Source organism: Cuculus canorus, chromosome 3 (assembly GCF_017976375.1).
Source record: "Cuculus canorus isolate bCucCan1 chromosome 3, bCucCan1.pri, whole genome shotgun sequence".
NCBI lineage: Eukaryota > Metazoa > Chordata > Aves > Cuculiformes > Cuculidae > Cuculus > Cuculus canorus.
The window spans coordinates 21,563,221-21,580,462 of NC_071403.1; the positions used below are offsets into that span (position 1 = coordinate 21,563,221).

The window sequence follows — 17,242 nt, forward strand, 5'->3', positions numbered from 1 at the left end:
GAGTGATTGTGACAACCCTGCCCTCCCCCAAAAGGCTGTGCCCTGCGAGCTCTTCTGGGGTTGATGTGGTAACACCTCCAAGAGCAGACAGCTTCCAGTCTGCATCAGCAATGACGCACGGGAAAATATTTATATTCTCTTGAAAAAAATCCTTTTACTGAGAGATGTGACTTTCCATTGTGTACAGCCTCGTTACATTTGAGTCACGGGTGTGATACCCAGAAGTTTCATTCCGTTGGCTAGAAACCAAGCGTGCAGCTTGAAAGAGACAGAGCCTTGCCTGGAAAACAAGAACAGCCGTCAGTCAGCTTATAGCACTGCTACACAACAGGGTGTAGTTTCCCCAGGAACAGCAGTTAGGAGCAGAACACCAGGCGGAAGAACTGTGCACATCCTCTGTCCTCACGCAGAGCGCTGGGAGCTGGGCAGACACATAACTGAGCGACACACCAGTGCTGGCAGAATTCACACCAGTTGTCAACAGCCCCTTCAAGTGTCGTCAGAGGGACACCTGTGTCAATGAAGGGCAGCTGGAAAGGGGTGTCCAGCCCAGTCTAGCACCCTCGGCGCACAGCAACCTCAGGAGGTGCCTTCAAAAGAACTACCAATGACTACAAAGTGAAAATGTTCCATGCGCCATGGGCCATTACAGACTGAGGATACAGCTCCTCCCACTGTGCCTGCATTAGAGGCTCTCAAGCAACTACAGGCTGCTTTGAAAATTTCATTCTTCCTTGTCACTGTTGTGGCTGTTCCACAGCAGGCTGTTTGGAAGAGCTGTATCAAACCTTGCATTGAAAAAAAAAGTAGTTCTTGGAAAGCTGTCACCGTGTAAGATACTTAGAAATATATTTTTTAACAGGATAAGGAACTGAAATTTTCCTTGTTTACTGGACTGTCTTAGCTGTTCTTCCTAAGAATGCTTGGAAGCTTCTTCAAAGGCAGGAATACCTATAGCATCTAAGCTCAACTACAGAGTACATCTCAAGCAATTCCACTGAAATTTTCCCCCCCACAACACAGCTCAACACTCAAATGCAATTTTTCTACCAAAATCAGACATTTAACTGCTTCTGAAATGTATAAAAGAGGAAATAAAAAAAAGTAGTGTAATTAGTATATCATTTACATGAACTGTTAAGAGATCAGATGTTGCTGGGGAGGTCAGTAGAAAATAATTTGCATCTATTTGGAACTACATAGGAACATTATCAGCCTCAGTGCTTTAGTGAGGAAAGGCAGTACAGACAGCCTGGAATACATAGGTGGCAACAGGGAGGAGAAAGATTCAGTTACCTCCTAATTCTCCCTCTTCCCACATAACCACTAAAGGAAACCATCAAGCAATTAACCAGCAAGTCAAATGCTCTTTTAAAGTTCAGAAGGAAACACAATGAGGAGGAAAAGGGGGTTTAACTGGTGGGAGCAGTTGTCTTGATGAGCATTCTGTTTTGGAAAGGTCAGGCAGAGCAGCCCTTTCCTGATGGCAGAGTCATGAACAGCAATCCCTGCCCTCCCCAAAGTGCGTGCCGCCACAGGATAGTGTGCTTGTTGGCTCCCTTAGCCTGCAGGTGCATATTCCACGAGTGGTTACACGGCTTGGGTTGGCAAAACCCTAGTGGATCATTCCTTGCAGCCTCCCTACGCAGATGCCAGGTGAGTAACAAACGCTGTACCATACCTGTGCTAGTTCAGGGGCGCTGCCTTTTACAGGAAGGGTTTTATGTGCCACAGCTGCAAGATGGTCTGAAAAGGAAAACACGTTGAGAATGGTAAGAATGATTAAGACTCTTGCCAAGAGCAGTGCTATTGGCTACAGAAAGCGGCAGACTTGGAAGAGCCACAGCTGCAGCATGCCAGAGGCTTCTTTCACCTGGCTGAGGGAGGCATGGTTTTCTGTAGCCTACATGTTGTCAGGGCATGCCATCATCACACTTAATGCTTGTAAAAAAAACCTCCAAAACAATCTCGTCCGCTTCCTCCCCTCACCAAAAACCTCCCAAACTGGTCGGAAATATCCTTTAGAGCCTGCCCTGTCATTCCCAGGGTGTATGATTCCTTATAACCATTCTCCTTAACTTGTTAAGCCTTCCCCATGCGCAGGCTCGCAGCTTCCTCTAGCAAGCCCACTCCAGTGTTTGACTGTCATGTTAAATTCGACGGTCCCTAAGGGGACCCTCCCTGTGGAGGTCACATAGGCAGTACAACTCACTGTAATAATATGTTTTGTCACCTCAACAACCAGGCTGAGATCAGTGGTTAAAAGGGTTTGGACAAAATTTCCTGGCTGAAACTTTGAGATTTGCGAGCATATATCAGCTCAAACCTACTCTTTGAATTATGAGCCCAGCATGATTTTGGGTTACAGGCAAACGTGATACTTTTGAAAGCAATTAGCTCCTGAGGAGGCTCTTGGCTCCCTTGTTCCTGGTTCCAACCTTGATCTCTATTATTATTTATAGATTATTTTATTATTATATATTATTTCCTACCCTACTTTGTACCTTTCCTGCTCCAGAGAAAATGTCCCACAAATTTACATCTTCCATGATTTTTACTTTTCAAAGCAATGTGGATGTGAGGGCTGCAGAGCCAGCTCAGGAAGACCTTTCTTTACCGGAGATGGACACCAGTATCAGCCATCACCTTACCTAAGTGTGAGGAGGTAGCTGACAATGTGCTTGGGCTGCAGATCCTGAGACGATCTATATAGGACCTCATCATACCTGTAGAAGAAAGAACGATTGTTTAGTGGTGAAGTGGTCAGGTTGTACTCGGATGTAAGGCTCATCAGACCTTGTTTCAGTCAGAACAAACACACAAACACAACTGCAGAATTAAAAATAATCTTCTGAACCAGTCCTCAGCCATATAATTAGCACATAAGTGATTATTTCTTCCTTTCACTTATTGAAGGAGATTCCTTCTGCCCCTCATCATGCAAACACGATGGCTGAGCTCAGAGAGGCAGGCGATGGCAAAGAGAACACAAGAGCTATATTTGCTCCTGGAACACTATGTCTGGTTTTACATTTCTGCACCAACCATAAGTTCCTGGGAACAAAAAATATGCATTAAATGACCAAGGCTGTCAAAACAGTCCTTTAGAGGATGCTGCTTTTAGTAAATGCAGCTTAGAATTTTAAGTAGCTAAAGGGAATCTCGTAACATTAGAAAGACAAAACCCAAAGTAGGTTTACGTAACCTTGGAATAAAAATGACTTATGTTAAGACAGTATTAACTGGATAATACAGGCAGATTCACGGAGATCCGTATTTTTCTCTTCAGATGTCCTGCTGTTCACATCCTTTTTCACAGCCTGAAAGGAATTACAACCACTCTGGGACTGAATAGATTTGAATTCAAAGTAGGGAGTGGACTTCCTGGTCTTTGCTCAGCGCCCAAGGCCCATCCCCGCCAGCACACCTAAGCCAAACTTCCCTGGATCTTCCTCCTTTAAAGGCAAGCTGCAGGAGAACTGTGGAGTACGCTCTGGTAATGAGGCTCAGTAGTCATTGTGAAAATCTTATGGCACCAGGGAGGCTGTGGCCCCCATTCCCATTGTGGGTAAACTACAAAACCACCTCCTTAGGACCTGCGTTTTAGCGGCTCAACCTCTGCTGGCATGCGCCGGGTGGCCCCTCTTCAGACAGAAAAGGTTGCTGCCTTTATACCACTGTGCAAGCAGATGTGAGAGAGATATGATCCGGGGAACCTCTGCAGCTTAGAGACCATCAGCTGTTGGACCTCAGGAGACAGACACAGAAAAAATTACTATCAACAAGCACCAGCAAAACAGCCATAAAAATCTTCATCAAGCACCAAAGTTGGTATCAACAAAGTGCCTCTCTTTTGATATCATCTTATGCTCCATGAAGCTGCCATTTCAGTGGTAGCCTAGAACAGCTTGTTAAATAATTTTATCAGTTTAATAAGTCAACTTCTGCATGGATATATATGCTATCTTCAGTCTAACTGTCGATTACACTGTGAAGTTAACAGTACTCAGAACTAGTCAGCTAATTTTAAAAGCAAATGGTAGCTTTTCAAACAGTAGAAGCAGACCCATGGGAAGGGCTTCTGGCAGCTCATGAGGAGTGTTTATCATGGGAACTTTTCAAGAAGAATTTATTCATGCCACTCACAAGGAGGACTGAACAGTAACTGTTATTCCTGAAATCATGGAGTATTAAATGTGAGTGGCCTGGTCTAATGGATAACCTTAAATATTGCTTTCTGCTGGAAGTCAAGGTCTCAGGAGACATATCACATGGATTCCATGTGGTGCTTGGCCAGACTCAAAGGCCTTTGCAATAAGCAGATCTGCAGCTCTATAAAAATAAGGGCCCTGCAGCAGAGCAACCACCTGTGTTGAAAAATGGACATGTCTGGGATGCCGTGATGCCTGCACATCAACCTGAAATAGATTAACCTTGTCAGTTTTTCACACACAACACCAGCAGCTGTACTCTAATCTTGATAAAAACCAAGAAATGATCCATGAGGTTTCTGTAAAATACAATTGCATTGGATAAATAAGATACTACCAGTCTTTATTTACAGTGCTGGCTGGCTTTGCCCTTCCTCAAGAGAGCACGCCAGCATATGATAAACTGACAGGCAGACCTCTTGAGGCAATTACAGTTAATGGTATGGCTCTGCAACAAGACAGCTGCAGACGGAAAGGAGCACCTGGGACTCTGACGTGACTTTTGGAAGTCCAAATTTTAAACAGAGTGCCCTCAAGAAGGCTTAGTGCGGCCAAAGCAGTTTAACTCTGGCGCTGTGCAGTGCATAAAGTGGTATAGAGGACCTCTCGCTAGGAATCCTGAAAGCCTCAGTTACTTCCAGCTCCATCACAGGCTACTCAACATGGACAACTTCCCTTTCCTCCATATTTTAACTACACACCTATGAAACAATGTAAACAGAAACTGCTCAACTTTAAGACCGAATTCACAAAGAACACAACTGTTATTAAGAGGCTGCACATGTTCAGTACTCCAAAGGATGCTGAGCTACTGAATGTGCATGAACACACTCCATCTCTCCTCAGCCAGGAGCACTTCCTCTCCACTTCCCCACATGACAAAAATAGAATACGGACTAAGGCAAATCTGCAGCTATATTTATATAGAGCTTAGCGGTTTTTTTGTGAAGACAAGGAATAATAAGAAGCTTGTGTACATAAAGTATGTCCAAACATTGCTTTTTACCTCATGTGGCTTCCAAAGTTCATAGGATTTCAAGTGAGAGCTATGTTGCAACACTATGATCCTATGACCCAACAGACAAGCCATTGCCTGAAATAGCCTTTTTTCTCTCATGATCATGCAGTATGTGACTGCTCAACAGGCTGGCCTGCAAATCTACAAGTTTATTTAAGGGAACTGGTATTTGAAAAGAAAACTAGACAAACCTGAGAAGATGCTGAAGAACAGAGATGGCATCTGGCTCTTGCAAGCACGCCGCGTTAACCTCGGTTACCTGCTCATGTCCCATGCTATCTGTTCTAAACTAAAATGTAAGAATGAAAAATGCTGGATCAAAAACTCTTTAGGAAATCTGAACAGGAAAATCAGTAATTTGTGTTTTAAAGAACAAAGGGTAAGCATCTTCTGCTAAAGCTGAATGGAGCACTGAGACAGACTAGCCGACTTCAACCCAAAATAAAAAAAATTAAAACTTGTGCTAGCCTTTCAATGTTGACAGGATTAGAGACATGCATGGACAACAGGTCCAAAAGCTGATACTAAAATGATTAGGGAGGTAGTCAAACCTCTAGTGATGGCGTGCAGGTACCATCAACACCTAGAAGATACAGGAGTATAAGAGGACTAGACTACAGAAAGGGATCAGGCTTGCATGCACTCCCTGCCTCAAACAGAATACTAGGCTGGTACAGACCTTTGGCCTGATCCAGCTTTTAATCCATGTCTGCATTCAAACTGCTCTGACAGAGCACAGAGATCTGTTACCATAACTGATAAAACTGTTCAAACTGGTCTCCCCTGAAATTCTGATAAAAAGATAATCAAACATGTCAGGTGTTTGACCTGATTCAACAGGAAGGTGTTTGCTTTTAACCTTGGTTACCAACAGTGAGAAATAACAGAATGTTAAAAAGGCACTACCTACAGCAGTAGCCAAAACCATTTAATTCTGTGATTTGGTATATTTTACAGTTATGGGCATTTTGTTTTTTATAGCAATTTCCTTAATCCTAGGGCCGCCGTTCTTCATCACTGACACTAGCTGCACAGAGCTGTTCCTAGAACCGAGAAATCACATGGGCAGATAGCTTAGCCCTCTAGAAATAATGTGGAAATTTTAATTGGCTTGCTTTTCTGGGAAGTCTCAGCAATTCCTACGGTAAACTCACACCTCTGCTAAAAAAGTGAGCATGTGTCGTATTTAGGAAGGCAGCTAACAGTACTACTAAGCAAAGCAGTAAATTAATAAGGTTAAAATATATGTCAAACTGTACTTTTGCATACAAATGGTCTTCTTACCTATGGAGTCTGGCATGAGTGTACTGCAAGAACACGCCTGTATCTCCACGACTTTGAAGAGCTCGATCCCAGCTAAACTGATAATCAGATGACAGAAGGCCCCGAAAGTCCTGGAACAACAGATTAATGTCACCTAGATATGGCTCTCCATCGCTATTTTTAACTTTACACAGAAGATGCAAACACCTCGGGGCACAGCTCAGACTCACCTGAATTATTAATGCTGCAAGACCAACTTTCTCTGCTGTCTCTATGGGGTCTTCTATCTCTTTGGTTGCTGAAGAGAAACAGAGAAAAAGAAATTGTAAGTCCATAGTAGCATAATGACTCCCTTGCTCAGACTCGGAGATACCAATAAAACAGCTGTGAACTAGCAATATGGAAATTGTCAGGATGCATATGGCTGGACTTGATGATCTCAAAGGTCTTTTCCAACCAAGAGATTCTATGATTCTACGAAGTCCAGGATACAAATCTTTCTTAAAAGGTGCGGTACAGTGCTTTCAGATGGACTTTTTCCCACTTCCCCTAGCACGTGTAATGCATATTTAAAGGCCAGAAGAGTTCATCACAACAGGCTGGTTAGATACAACTTCACTGAATTCCTCTTCAGAACTCAGACAGCCAGTCAGTTCCCAAGATCCAGAAAGGAATGACAGGGCAATTCGGATTCTGTTTAAAAACTGATAAGAAACACTCAACTGAAATGGAGGCATAAATAGTCAAAGAAAAATTGTTCCAATGGCTAATGTACATTTAGGGACTATTCACACCATCCACTGTAGATATCCAAACTGACTATACTCAGAGAATCTGAACTGAGAGAATCGTAGAATGGTTTGGGTTGGAAGGGATTTTTAAAAATCATTCAGTCCAAAGGAACCTTAAAGATCATCCAGTTCCAACCCCTGTGCTGTGGGTAGGGACACCTCCCACTGGATCAAGTTGCTCAAAGCCTCATCCAACCTGGCCTTAAACACTTCCAGGTATGGGGCCACCACAACTTCTCTGGGCAACCTGTGCCAGTGCCTTATCACCCTCATCATAAAAAATGTCTTCCTTCCAAGCTAAATCTACTCTCTTTCAGTTTGAAACCATTGTCCCTTGTCCTGTCACTACTGCCCTGATAAAAAAAAAAAAAAAAAAAGTCTTTCTCCGTCTTTCTTATAAGCTCCCTTTATAGAATGGAAGGCCACAATAACAACAACTTCTCCAGGCTGAACAATCCCAACACTCTTAGCCTTTCCTCACAGGAGAGGTGTTCCACCCTCTCATCTTCTTTGTGCCCCTCCTGTAACAGGTCCATGTACTGGATACTCCAGAACTGGACACAGGACTCCAGGTGGGGTCTCACAAGAGCAGAGTAGAGGGACAGAATCGCCTCCCCTGACCTGATGGCCTTGCTTCTTTTGACACAAGCCAGGATATGGTTGGCTTTCTGGGCTGCAAGCACACATTGCTAGATAATATCCAATTTTTCATCCACCAGCACCCCCAAGTTCCTCTCTGGAGGGCTGCTCTCAATCCATTCATCCCCCCATTAGTATTGATACTGATGATTATTATCCTGACCAAGATGCAGGACCTTGCACTTGGTCTACCTGAACTTCACAAGATTTGCGCAGGCCCACTCCTCCAGCTTGTCCAGGTCCCTGTGGATCCTATCTTGTCCCTCAGGTGAATCACTGCACCACTCAGCTTAGTGTTATCTGCAGACTTGCTGAGGGTGTGCTTGATCCTGCTGTCTGTGTCATTGATGAAGATATTAAATAACACTGATCTCTATATGGACTCTTGAGGGATACCTCTTGTTACTGGTTTCCACCTTGGACACTGAGCCACTGACAAACAGGTCTTTGGACACTGCTACCAGCCAATTCCTTATCCAGCTAACAGTCCATCCATTAAATCTGTATCTCTCCAATTTAGAGGTAAGAACATTGTGGAGTACCGTGTCAAAAGCTTTGCAGAAATCTCAAAGACAAATATGACAGCAGTTGGACTTAGCATGGCAGCTGCTGCATCGGCGTGTTTTTACGTTTTTTACCTTTAGAAACTATTAGGCAAGCAATTAGAGACAGCAAAGAGGATTTCAACTTCTAGTCTTTCATCATACAATAAAAGAGGATTTGAGCAGAAAATGAGAACCTCGTCTTATTTTAGGTGTAAGTCCATCTGCTGACAAGGTCAAAATCAGAACAGCCCATAGAAGAATTGTGATTCTGAATCATCCTGATAAAGGTGGATCACCACACTTAGCAACAAAAGTAAACAAAGCAAAAGTCTTGTTGGAATCCTCTGCCAAATATTGAAATCTGAAGCTTTTGGTCAAAAAAGAATCAGCAGATACACTATGCATCAGCTTTCATATCTACTTGCTCTGCACAGTTTCTTAAAACTCCATTGATTGTTCCTGTTTACTGTCATAATTCAAAGCTTAAGATTACTTAAAAGCAAACTGAAATCTTTTACAGTCACGTAAAGTTATGTACAGTTATGCTCCTGCAAGGAGCAGGGAGTTGGACTCAATGATCCCTATGGGTTCCTTCCAACTTGAGATTATGATTCTGTTTAGTTTACATTATTACATTTCATAACTGAGATTTATTTCAGAACAGAACAACTGTCTCAGAATTTAGGCTTCTGTTTAGATGCTTGATAAGCCAAAGATATCTACGAAGAAGTAAAGTGGCAAAGGAAATAATAGGCATTATAGCGTGGATTTATGTGGACTGAAGGATTCACTGAGATGAGTAGAAAGAAAAAGGATGTCAGTAATGAAACTTAAATAGCAGAACTGCGTACAGTTAATAGCAAAGAAAGAGTTTATACAAAGGTATTGAACTAACCAGCTCCTGCTCCACAGCAGCCTAATTTTTTTAAGCTAGCATTGGCTGTTAAGATATCCAGCTCCCAAAATCTTTTCAATGACAGTTACGCATTTTATACAAGTTTCCAGTATCTTCCACTTTGTACCAAACGCTTTTCAAACACCGCAGACATTGCTATGAGTCAGGGATTTCTAATTTAAGAAAGGGGAAGTAAGGCAGGAATTCAAACATTGCCAAGGAGAGATTTCTACAAGCACAAGTAGGATTTAGGATCTAATGGATAAGCTTTGGGGAATGCTGCAGTGCCACCCGAACACATTACTTCTTTTGGCCATTCTGCCTACTGTTTGTGCAATGGAACACCGGTCTGCACCTCTGCTGTGCCACTTCAGTCCAGCATAAAAATTAGCTTGTTTTGCGCTCAGCTATGACACTAACCTTCGAACTGAAGCTCTAAGCTCTGCTCCTCTCTGCAGTAAAACTGGTTTGAATTGAGGGTCACCCTGCTATCATTCTGTCTACCCCCTCCCCTTCTCCTTGTCCACTCTACAAGCAAAAATACCTGGATTAAAAAAGTTGAGGAGGCAGAGCACGGAAGATGAACCCTACTTAACCTGATGAGTTTACTGATTCAGTTCACACCTTACTCCAGAAAGCACAAGAGGGGGCAGCATTTCACCAGGAACTGCTTGAATCCTCACTGGTCAAGAGGAAATGGCTCTGGAGCCACAGCCCGAGGTGCAGGCAAACACCTCCTTCAGCAGATTCTGCTGCATAGGTGGTGACCTCCTGGGGATTCCAGAAACACTCATGAAGCTGGGAGGATAACAAGGCAATAGTTATGGGCAAGCTACCATCAATCTTGGCAGAGAAAACTGTCAGAGCTACAAATCCTCTGGATGAAGTTTGACAGTTCCCTGAACTCCAGTCCAAACCCCACTAGTTTGGACTAGTTTATGTCTCCAGAGAAAATCAACTGTTGTTCCCCAAAGGCAGGGACTTCCTTCTCATTGCAAAAAAAAATCATGAAATCATTTCTCTGAATGCTAAAATTAGCAAATCTGTTATTTAGGGAATTTCACAGAGTTGCAAAGGATTATTTTAACATTGTTTATATTACAGGAGCTGTAAGAAGTGCACAGATCAGTGCACATTTCTGCAATTAGTCTGATGCACAGAAAAATGAAGGGTAGAAAAGCTGACACATTTTTGATCAACACAGAACATCAAAAGAAATTAATAAGATCTGAAATAGCTAACTTTTTGCAGAAGCCATGTTTTGCAACATCCTTGAGCGAACTTCATTTAAAACATCTTCTAGGAAAATTACTTCTCCTCTCCGAGTCTTCATCCCTTGAACTAGACCAAAAGACACATGCTGGCACCTGTGTTGAAAAGCAGCAAGACCTAAAATTACATTTTAATCAAGAGAAGTGTTTGCAGTGTTTGTTAAGAGCTGGATTCTTACCAGGAAACAGCAATAACAGCTGAATAAATAGCGCTCCAACGTGGGAAGCTTGGTGATATAATCAGTAATTCTCATTTCAGCAACCAAAGCTCCATACTTATTATATAATGGGAAAATTATGATCAGAATTATGATAACCTGGTCATTGCGTACTCTTGGGAATCTCTCTTGCTACTAGCTTTAGTACAGAGGACTCAATGCAATAAATTGCAATAAATGGAGGAGAGGCAGGATGTAGACAGATCAAATTACTGTGGCAACACAGATCTGTTAATAACATTAGAAAGGGAGTCATAATACTACTATTGTGGCCACATTAAACTAAAAGTGTAATTAATCATTGCTAATAATAAAGCATTCATTGCTTCTGCTTACAATAATCTCAAGCATTATACAGGATACATAACCTAAGGTAATTTTAGTGCAAATTTAAGCACCGTGAAAGGAGGCAGACTGATATTCCTGAAGGCTAAAATACTATATTTAACCAGAAAAGACACACAGTCTGTCTTGAGAGGAATGTGATTTAGTCTGCAGATCCACTACTGCCCTTTGCTCAGATTGCTAACAAGATTGGTAATTACAATGAATAACAAGGGGGACACATTTCTTTGTAATAGATACTTCAAGCCTGAAGCACGATTTAAACTCAGATTCAGGTCTCTGCTAAAATATCATACCTTAAGAAGTAATCATTTAATATGCAATCACACAATATCCCAGAAGCTATGCCATAAAGCCTTTCAAAGATTGTTTCCCTTTTCCCCATTTTTACATCAAGCAGTTATGCAAGACCTGTTAAATGAGAAACAGGGCAGGTTTTCACAGCCTGAACACATAGCGTTGTCTCTCTTCACAAATAAAGCAGACCAGTAGGAGCAGATGTATAGAGTGAAAAGGCTGGTGCCCAGGACCTGAGGGCCACATTGCACAAAGTTCTGAGGGTTTTGTTTTCTGATTTTTATCTCCTTATTGGACTAGAATTTGCTGGGTCCTACAGGCCAAATGTCTGCTTGCACTCTGGAGTTCATTAGTTGCACATGAGCAGCACATCTTGTAGCTGAGTTTCATCCAAAATGCCTACATGATGTGCTACAGCACAGTGGTAGGTGGACACAATCAGAGAACTCCACTGCAACTCCTATGTACGTATTAGCCATTCTTAAAATAAAGAAAGAAAAGGTATATAATTAAGATTCACAAATACATACCTTTCTGCCCAGTCATAACCCATGAGCTTCAGTATTTGGAACAAATGTTGAAAGTGATTACTTTGACTTTTATCTGTCTAAGGAACAGAATTGCTGCGTATTAGAAAACACTCCAAGTCCGATAAGAATTTGCACCACAGATACTGTGCCAGTGAGTCACTGCAAGCAGAATTAAGACCTACAAAGACAGACAAGACTTGAAATATATAATAGCTCGAATCCACAGCAATGGGATTTTGTACCCTGTCAGAAAAAGCAATCCACCTTTGCAAAAATAGTTATTCCTAAGTCATGAAGGCAAAACCATGAGTGGAAATGAAACATTGATGTTCTTTAGTTTCACATAATCTGTGAGACGCTCAAACAAAATGCCCCCATTTTCACTTCAGAACCTTGCTGCTCTTGTTATATTCCCTTGTTTTAGGTCAAACTTTAAAGTTCCTTTGGGTTAAAAGCAGAACACCTGTTTAAGCTCTCTGTCTCCAGAAGCCACTGGTTTCTTTTGTCTCTAGTGTGATTTGTGGAGCTTTACATTGTAAGTCAGGTACATAGTTGGAAAAAAAAGAAGTGTAAATGATCACATTTTCATATTAATGATATGTCTTATGCTCTCTCCCACTGCCAATTACTCTCTCCTATGACTCAAGGCAGTTCCTGACAGATGATCTTTGTGTTTCCAGCTACAGCTGTTGCTATGAAGTTTGCTCCCCTACCTAGTTGCTTTCACAGCACTCAAAGATTTCTTTGTCCCTCCTTAAAAAACACTGCAGTGATAACCAGATAACCAGTATTTCCTTATTTGTCTGGTGTTCCGAGGCAGAAAGCGAGCAGTGGGTGAAGTGCTTATCTGTGTTTTTTCTCAACTCTACCATTGTATCAAGCCTCAAGCAATCGCCTCCTTTCACAGTTCCTCTTAACCTGCTCCACTCCTACACGTCACCTCTCTGTGCTGATCCACAAGCAAGGCTGATAAATTGACAGCAGTGGTCAGCATTTCAAACCAGGATGTCCAAGCTCTTTTCCACACACCTTACATATGAGACAAGCTCTCTATACCCATAACAAAGACAGATCTCTCTCATTAAGTGATCTCACAATAAACTTAATCATAGAATCATAGAATCATAGAATCATAGAATAGTTTGGGTTGGAAAGGACCTTAAAGATCATCTAGTTCCAACCCCCCTGCCATGGGCAGGGACACGTCCAACTAGCTCAGGCTGCCCAAGGCCCCATCCAACCTGTCCTTGAACACCTCCAGGGATGGGGCAGCCACAACTTCCCTGGACAACCTGTTCCAGTGCCTCATCACTTTCATGAAGAAATTCTTCCTTATGTCTAGTCTAAATCTGCCCCTCTCCAGTTTATACCCATTCCCTCCCCCTCGTCCTATCACAACGAGCCCTTGTAAACAAAGAAATAGTATAGAGAAGAATATTTAAAAACATTAACAGAAAATAATCTAATAGCCTATTTAACAGTCCTTGAAACTGCCATGGAAATAAGAACATGAAAAGGGAGGCCAAGACAAGGATGCCTATCAGGCAGTGCAAGCTGAATTCCAGGTTTCAGCTGGCCACGTGAAAACTAAGTATCAACTCCTGTGTTCTCAGGATGCTTCATGATACTGCAAGAAGCATAATAATTAGTGTTTTATTATGCTTGAACAATCTACACAATTAAAATTGCATGAAAACCAAATTATTTAAGAAGGATGGAAAGAAATACTAGGAGTACCACACAACTTCATCTGTGCCTGAAAGTAATACTCAAAATATGGATGTGTATGTAGGCTAAAAAAGATGAATCTGTAGACACTACCATTTCATAAAATTACTTTTTTTTTTTCATAGCTTCATAGCATGGCAAAAATAGCAAAAATGCTTAAAAAGATTTGCATTATAAAGAATGGCAATTATTTTCTTAAAGGCTCCGAAGTTATACGTGTCCAAATGTTTGTATTTAATAATTAAAGACAAAAATCATTGATGTTCTTGCTTAAACCCATGAAGTCCTCCCACCTCTGGTAACACCAAGTAAAGTCCTAACCCACTACAAAGCACTACGAAAAAGCAGCAAAACTCAGCAAGGCTGACAGTTCCCTCATCGGGCTATCTGTCCCACAAACTCTCCTAACAGTTCATGTTACACCCTCTCTTTTTATGATCCACTTTCTCTGCCCTCAAAGTCAGAAATGATAGAAACACTACCTATGTGGAGCTATGCAACCTTAGCAAAGTTGAGAGAACATGACTAAATAGGTTAATCTGCCATTTCCAACTTGAATAGGACATTGATTACTACAGTCACATTGATCACACCACAGTCTGGTTTTGCTGCCTATATTTGGACTAGGAGTAGATCAAATCGGTCCAGGCAAGGAAGTGAACAGTTACTGGAGTTCAGCTGTAAGCAGCCAGTCAGCTCAAGATTGTTGCTTCTGCATTTGCTCACTCCACTAGCTTGACATTCAACCCCCATCCCAATCTATGCAAAATACCCACCCCACTATTTTTGTTCTTTCTAAATATTCCTTCTGCCTTGATCCTTACTACCTCACAGCATAAAAAGTACAAATGATTACCTACCCACATGAACGAGGCAGGGAGCTTCCTTAACTCCCAAGGCACTGCACTTTCACAGCCACGTTGCTCTTCGATAACAGTGAATCTACTACGTCCCAGACAGTAGAGATAACCTCCCTTCAAAAACCCACAACAATAAAACCCCTGTTCTATGACCACCTATGGGTACGACTAAGTTAGTGGAAACTTCCTGAAGACTGAAAATAAACAGAGGAATGTGACTTAACTAAAACTAGCACTTTAAACTACCTGTGTATTTAATTTTATGTTTACTCATCTCCTCCCCTCCCCTGAATCATGGTATTTGTAATATTATATTGGCTTTTGAAGAGCAGCACCAGAGAAGATTTATGGGCATTACCACATACATCACAGAGAATATGCCAGAAACATGCAGACTTTTCCCATGGGTCATTAATTGACATAATTTAATAGAACATGGTTTTCAAGTTTGTTTGTTTTCTAAATCAGTAAAAAAGAAAATTAAAATGCATTGTGTGATATGTGCTTGGTAATACTAAAGCTGAAAAAGGTTCACATGAGTGAGGAGATAGTCCTGCTATTCATTACTGATACTGCTGGAATTGTTAAAGAGCAAAATAATCAAGCCAAGGATTATGTGTGATTTCTACACAGTGAAACCCAGGCACTGTTCAAAGCCATAAGAATTTACATTTTGGATAAGATATCAGACCTTTAGGGTAGACTTCACTTTAGAACATTAATTTCTAAATTACTAAATTCACATTTTACAACCCCTTAAAACACTAACAATTTTTTTCTGAATTGTTTAAATATTAATTACATTTATATAGAAAATACAATGTAAATTGAGTAAAAGTTCATTTAAAATTAACTGCAATAAATTTTTAAAACAGAGAGTAACTCCAGCATTGAATTTTCAACTGTTCCGTGGGTCATGAGCTGAAACAAAACCAAGAAACGCTGCCACATAGAGGGACAGCTGCTGGGCATAAGGGTATCTCATTTACTCCCAAAAATACCATGTGCCAAAGTCATATTGGGAACAAGAGGCCACCTAGATTATTGGCAAGAGCCAGGCTCAAAAGTGCTTGGTGAATCTAGAATTACTTACCACATAAATCATAGTATCCCAGCTATGCTTATTCATTCGGTCTATAGCAGCAGCAAGATCTCTGGAAAAGATAATGAGAAACTATTTGAACTTTCACTCCAACATACCTCATTATTTCCCCCTTGGGAAAATAACCTACTTTTATGGAAGGAAGGAGACTGCCAGATCAGAGGAATTCACATATGCTTTACACAAAAAAGACGACAGATGTACTTTGTTCATCATGTGTTTTAAATGTTTCTTAAACCATCAGCTCTGAAAACCATTACCGAGGAAATAGTTCTTATGCACAGAGAAGTCTGGTCTCCGCCTGCCTACTGGAACAATCAATCAGGTGGGAGCCTGGAAAGAAACAACCTTCTCCTGAACAGTAACTCAGGACTTGGTATTAAGTTATATGATAAAAAGCTCATCTTCACACACACAAAGCAGTACAAAGAAACAAATTGCTTGAGCGCCTCCCAGGGCTGTCACAGGAAAGTCGACAGCCTCACCTCCCAGTCTGAAATCCACCTCAGGGTTCACCAGGAGCAGCTCTCTGGAGCACCCTCTGATGGAGGGAGGTTACACAGGACACATGGATGCAAGGGAAAAGCAATTGCCCAAGACTTATTATAGGATGCTTAGGAACCAAAGATGGGAAAAAAAAGAGGGAGATGATGATAAAAGGGGCAGGTGGCTTGTCAACTGATTGCTGGTTAGTATGCTTGTCCAGTTATGCTCTGCACCTGATCAGGACAGTCTGTCCTGTCTTCTCACTGAAGCCCATTTCAAACTTTTCCTGGGTGAGGGCATCTCTCTTCTGCATGCAAGTGTGTTTGGAGGCCTAAATACCAGCAACTGGAGTTGGGGACTACAGGTCATATAGGCCACCTATCTGTGATTCCAGCAACTGAAGGGACTGGAGGTAAGTGAAATTAAGTGATAGCAACTGGAGACTGACCATGGGTTACAAGGACCAAAGTGCCTCTGCTGCCAATGACCGGAGTGTGGGCACACGTCCATGTGTGATTGACAGCAAATATCATGCTGAACTAGGCAGCAAGTAAGTGAAGTGTCCTCAGTGCCAGGTTAGTGTCTATCTTCAAAGACGAAGCACCCAGAGGAGTCTGCACTGTTGGTATCCAACTGCAGGTTAACTGAGAGACCTGCCTGTGCACTCCTGTGTCTATGTAGGAGGCAACGGGGGAGACGGAGGATCCAGGGCCAGCTGCTGGATGGACTTCATGTCTAAGGCCAGTTACCAAAGGGATCCGCTGTGTCTGTACCAGCAACTGGAGTAAGGCTACAGGCCCTGGGGGCTCACATGCCCAGGTGCCAGCAAGTGGGGAGAACTTGGGGATCCAGGGGCTGGCTAATGGTCAGAATGCTGAAGCTCAGCTACTGCAGAGATCCACGTTGTGTAAACATACTCTATACATACAATACATATGTATATTACCTACGTGGATAATATGTATCACATACATACACATATGTATACACACATATACACACACATTGCTTCACACTATTACACCTTCACCCTAATCACACAG

At 41.9% G+C, this 17,242-nt stretch overlaps 1 protein-coding gene and 1 pseudogene across 1 annotated transcript in view; one reads left to right on the plus strand and one right to left on the minus strand.

The window, feature by feature from the left end:
* RARS2 (arginyl-tRNA synthetase 2, mitochondrial) overlaps positions 1–17,242 on the minus strand; it is a 40,875-nt gene continuing 23,633 nt past the window's right edge. Inside the window, 10 exon segments of the mRNA XM_054063576.1 lie at positions 1–243; positions 245–280; positions 1,682–1,745; positions 2,652–2,726; positions 5,421–5,513; positions 6,514–6,623; positions 6,723–6,790; positions 10,605–10,729; positions 12,024–12,100; positions 15,705–15,765. Of these exon segments, the coding sequence (XP_053919551.1) occupies positions 193–243; positions 245–280; positions 1,682–1,745; positions 2,652–2,726; positions 5,421–5,513; positions 6,514–6,623; positions 6,723–6,790; positions 10,605–10,729; positions 12,024–12,100; positions 15,705–15,765 (760 nt within the window). The 3' untranslated portion in view covers positions 1–192.
* Positions 7,638–10,336, plus strand: LOC128851823 (dnaJ homolog subfamily C member 15-like; annotated as a pseudogene).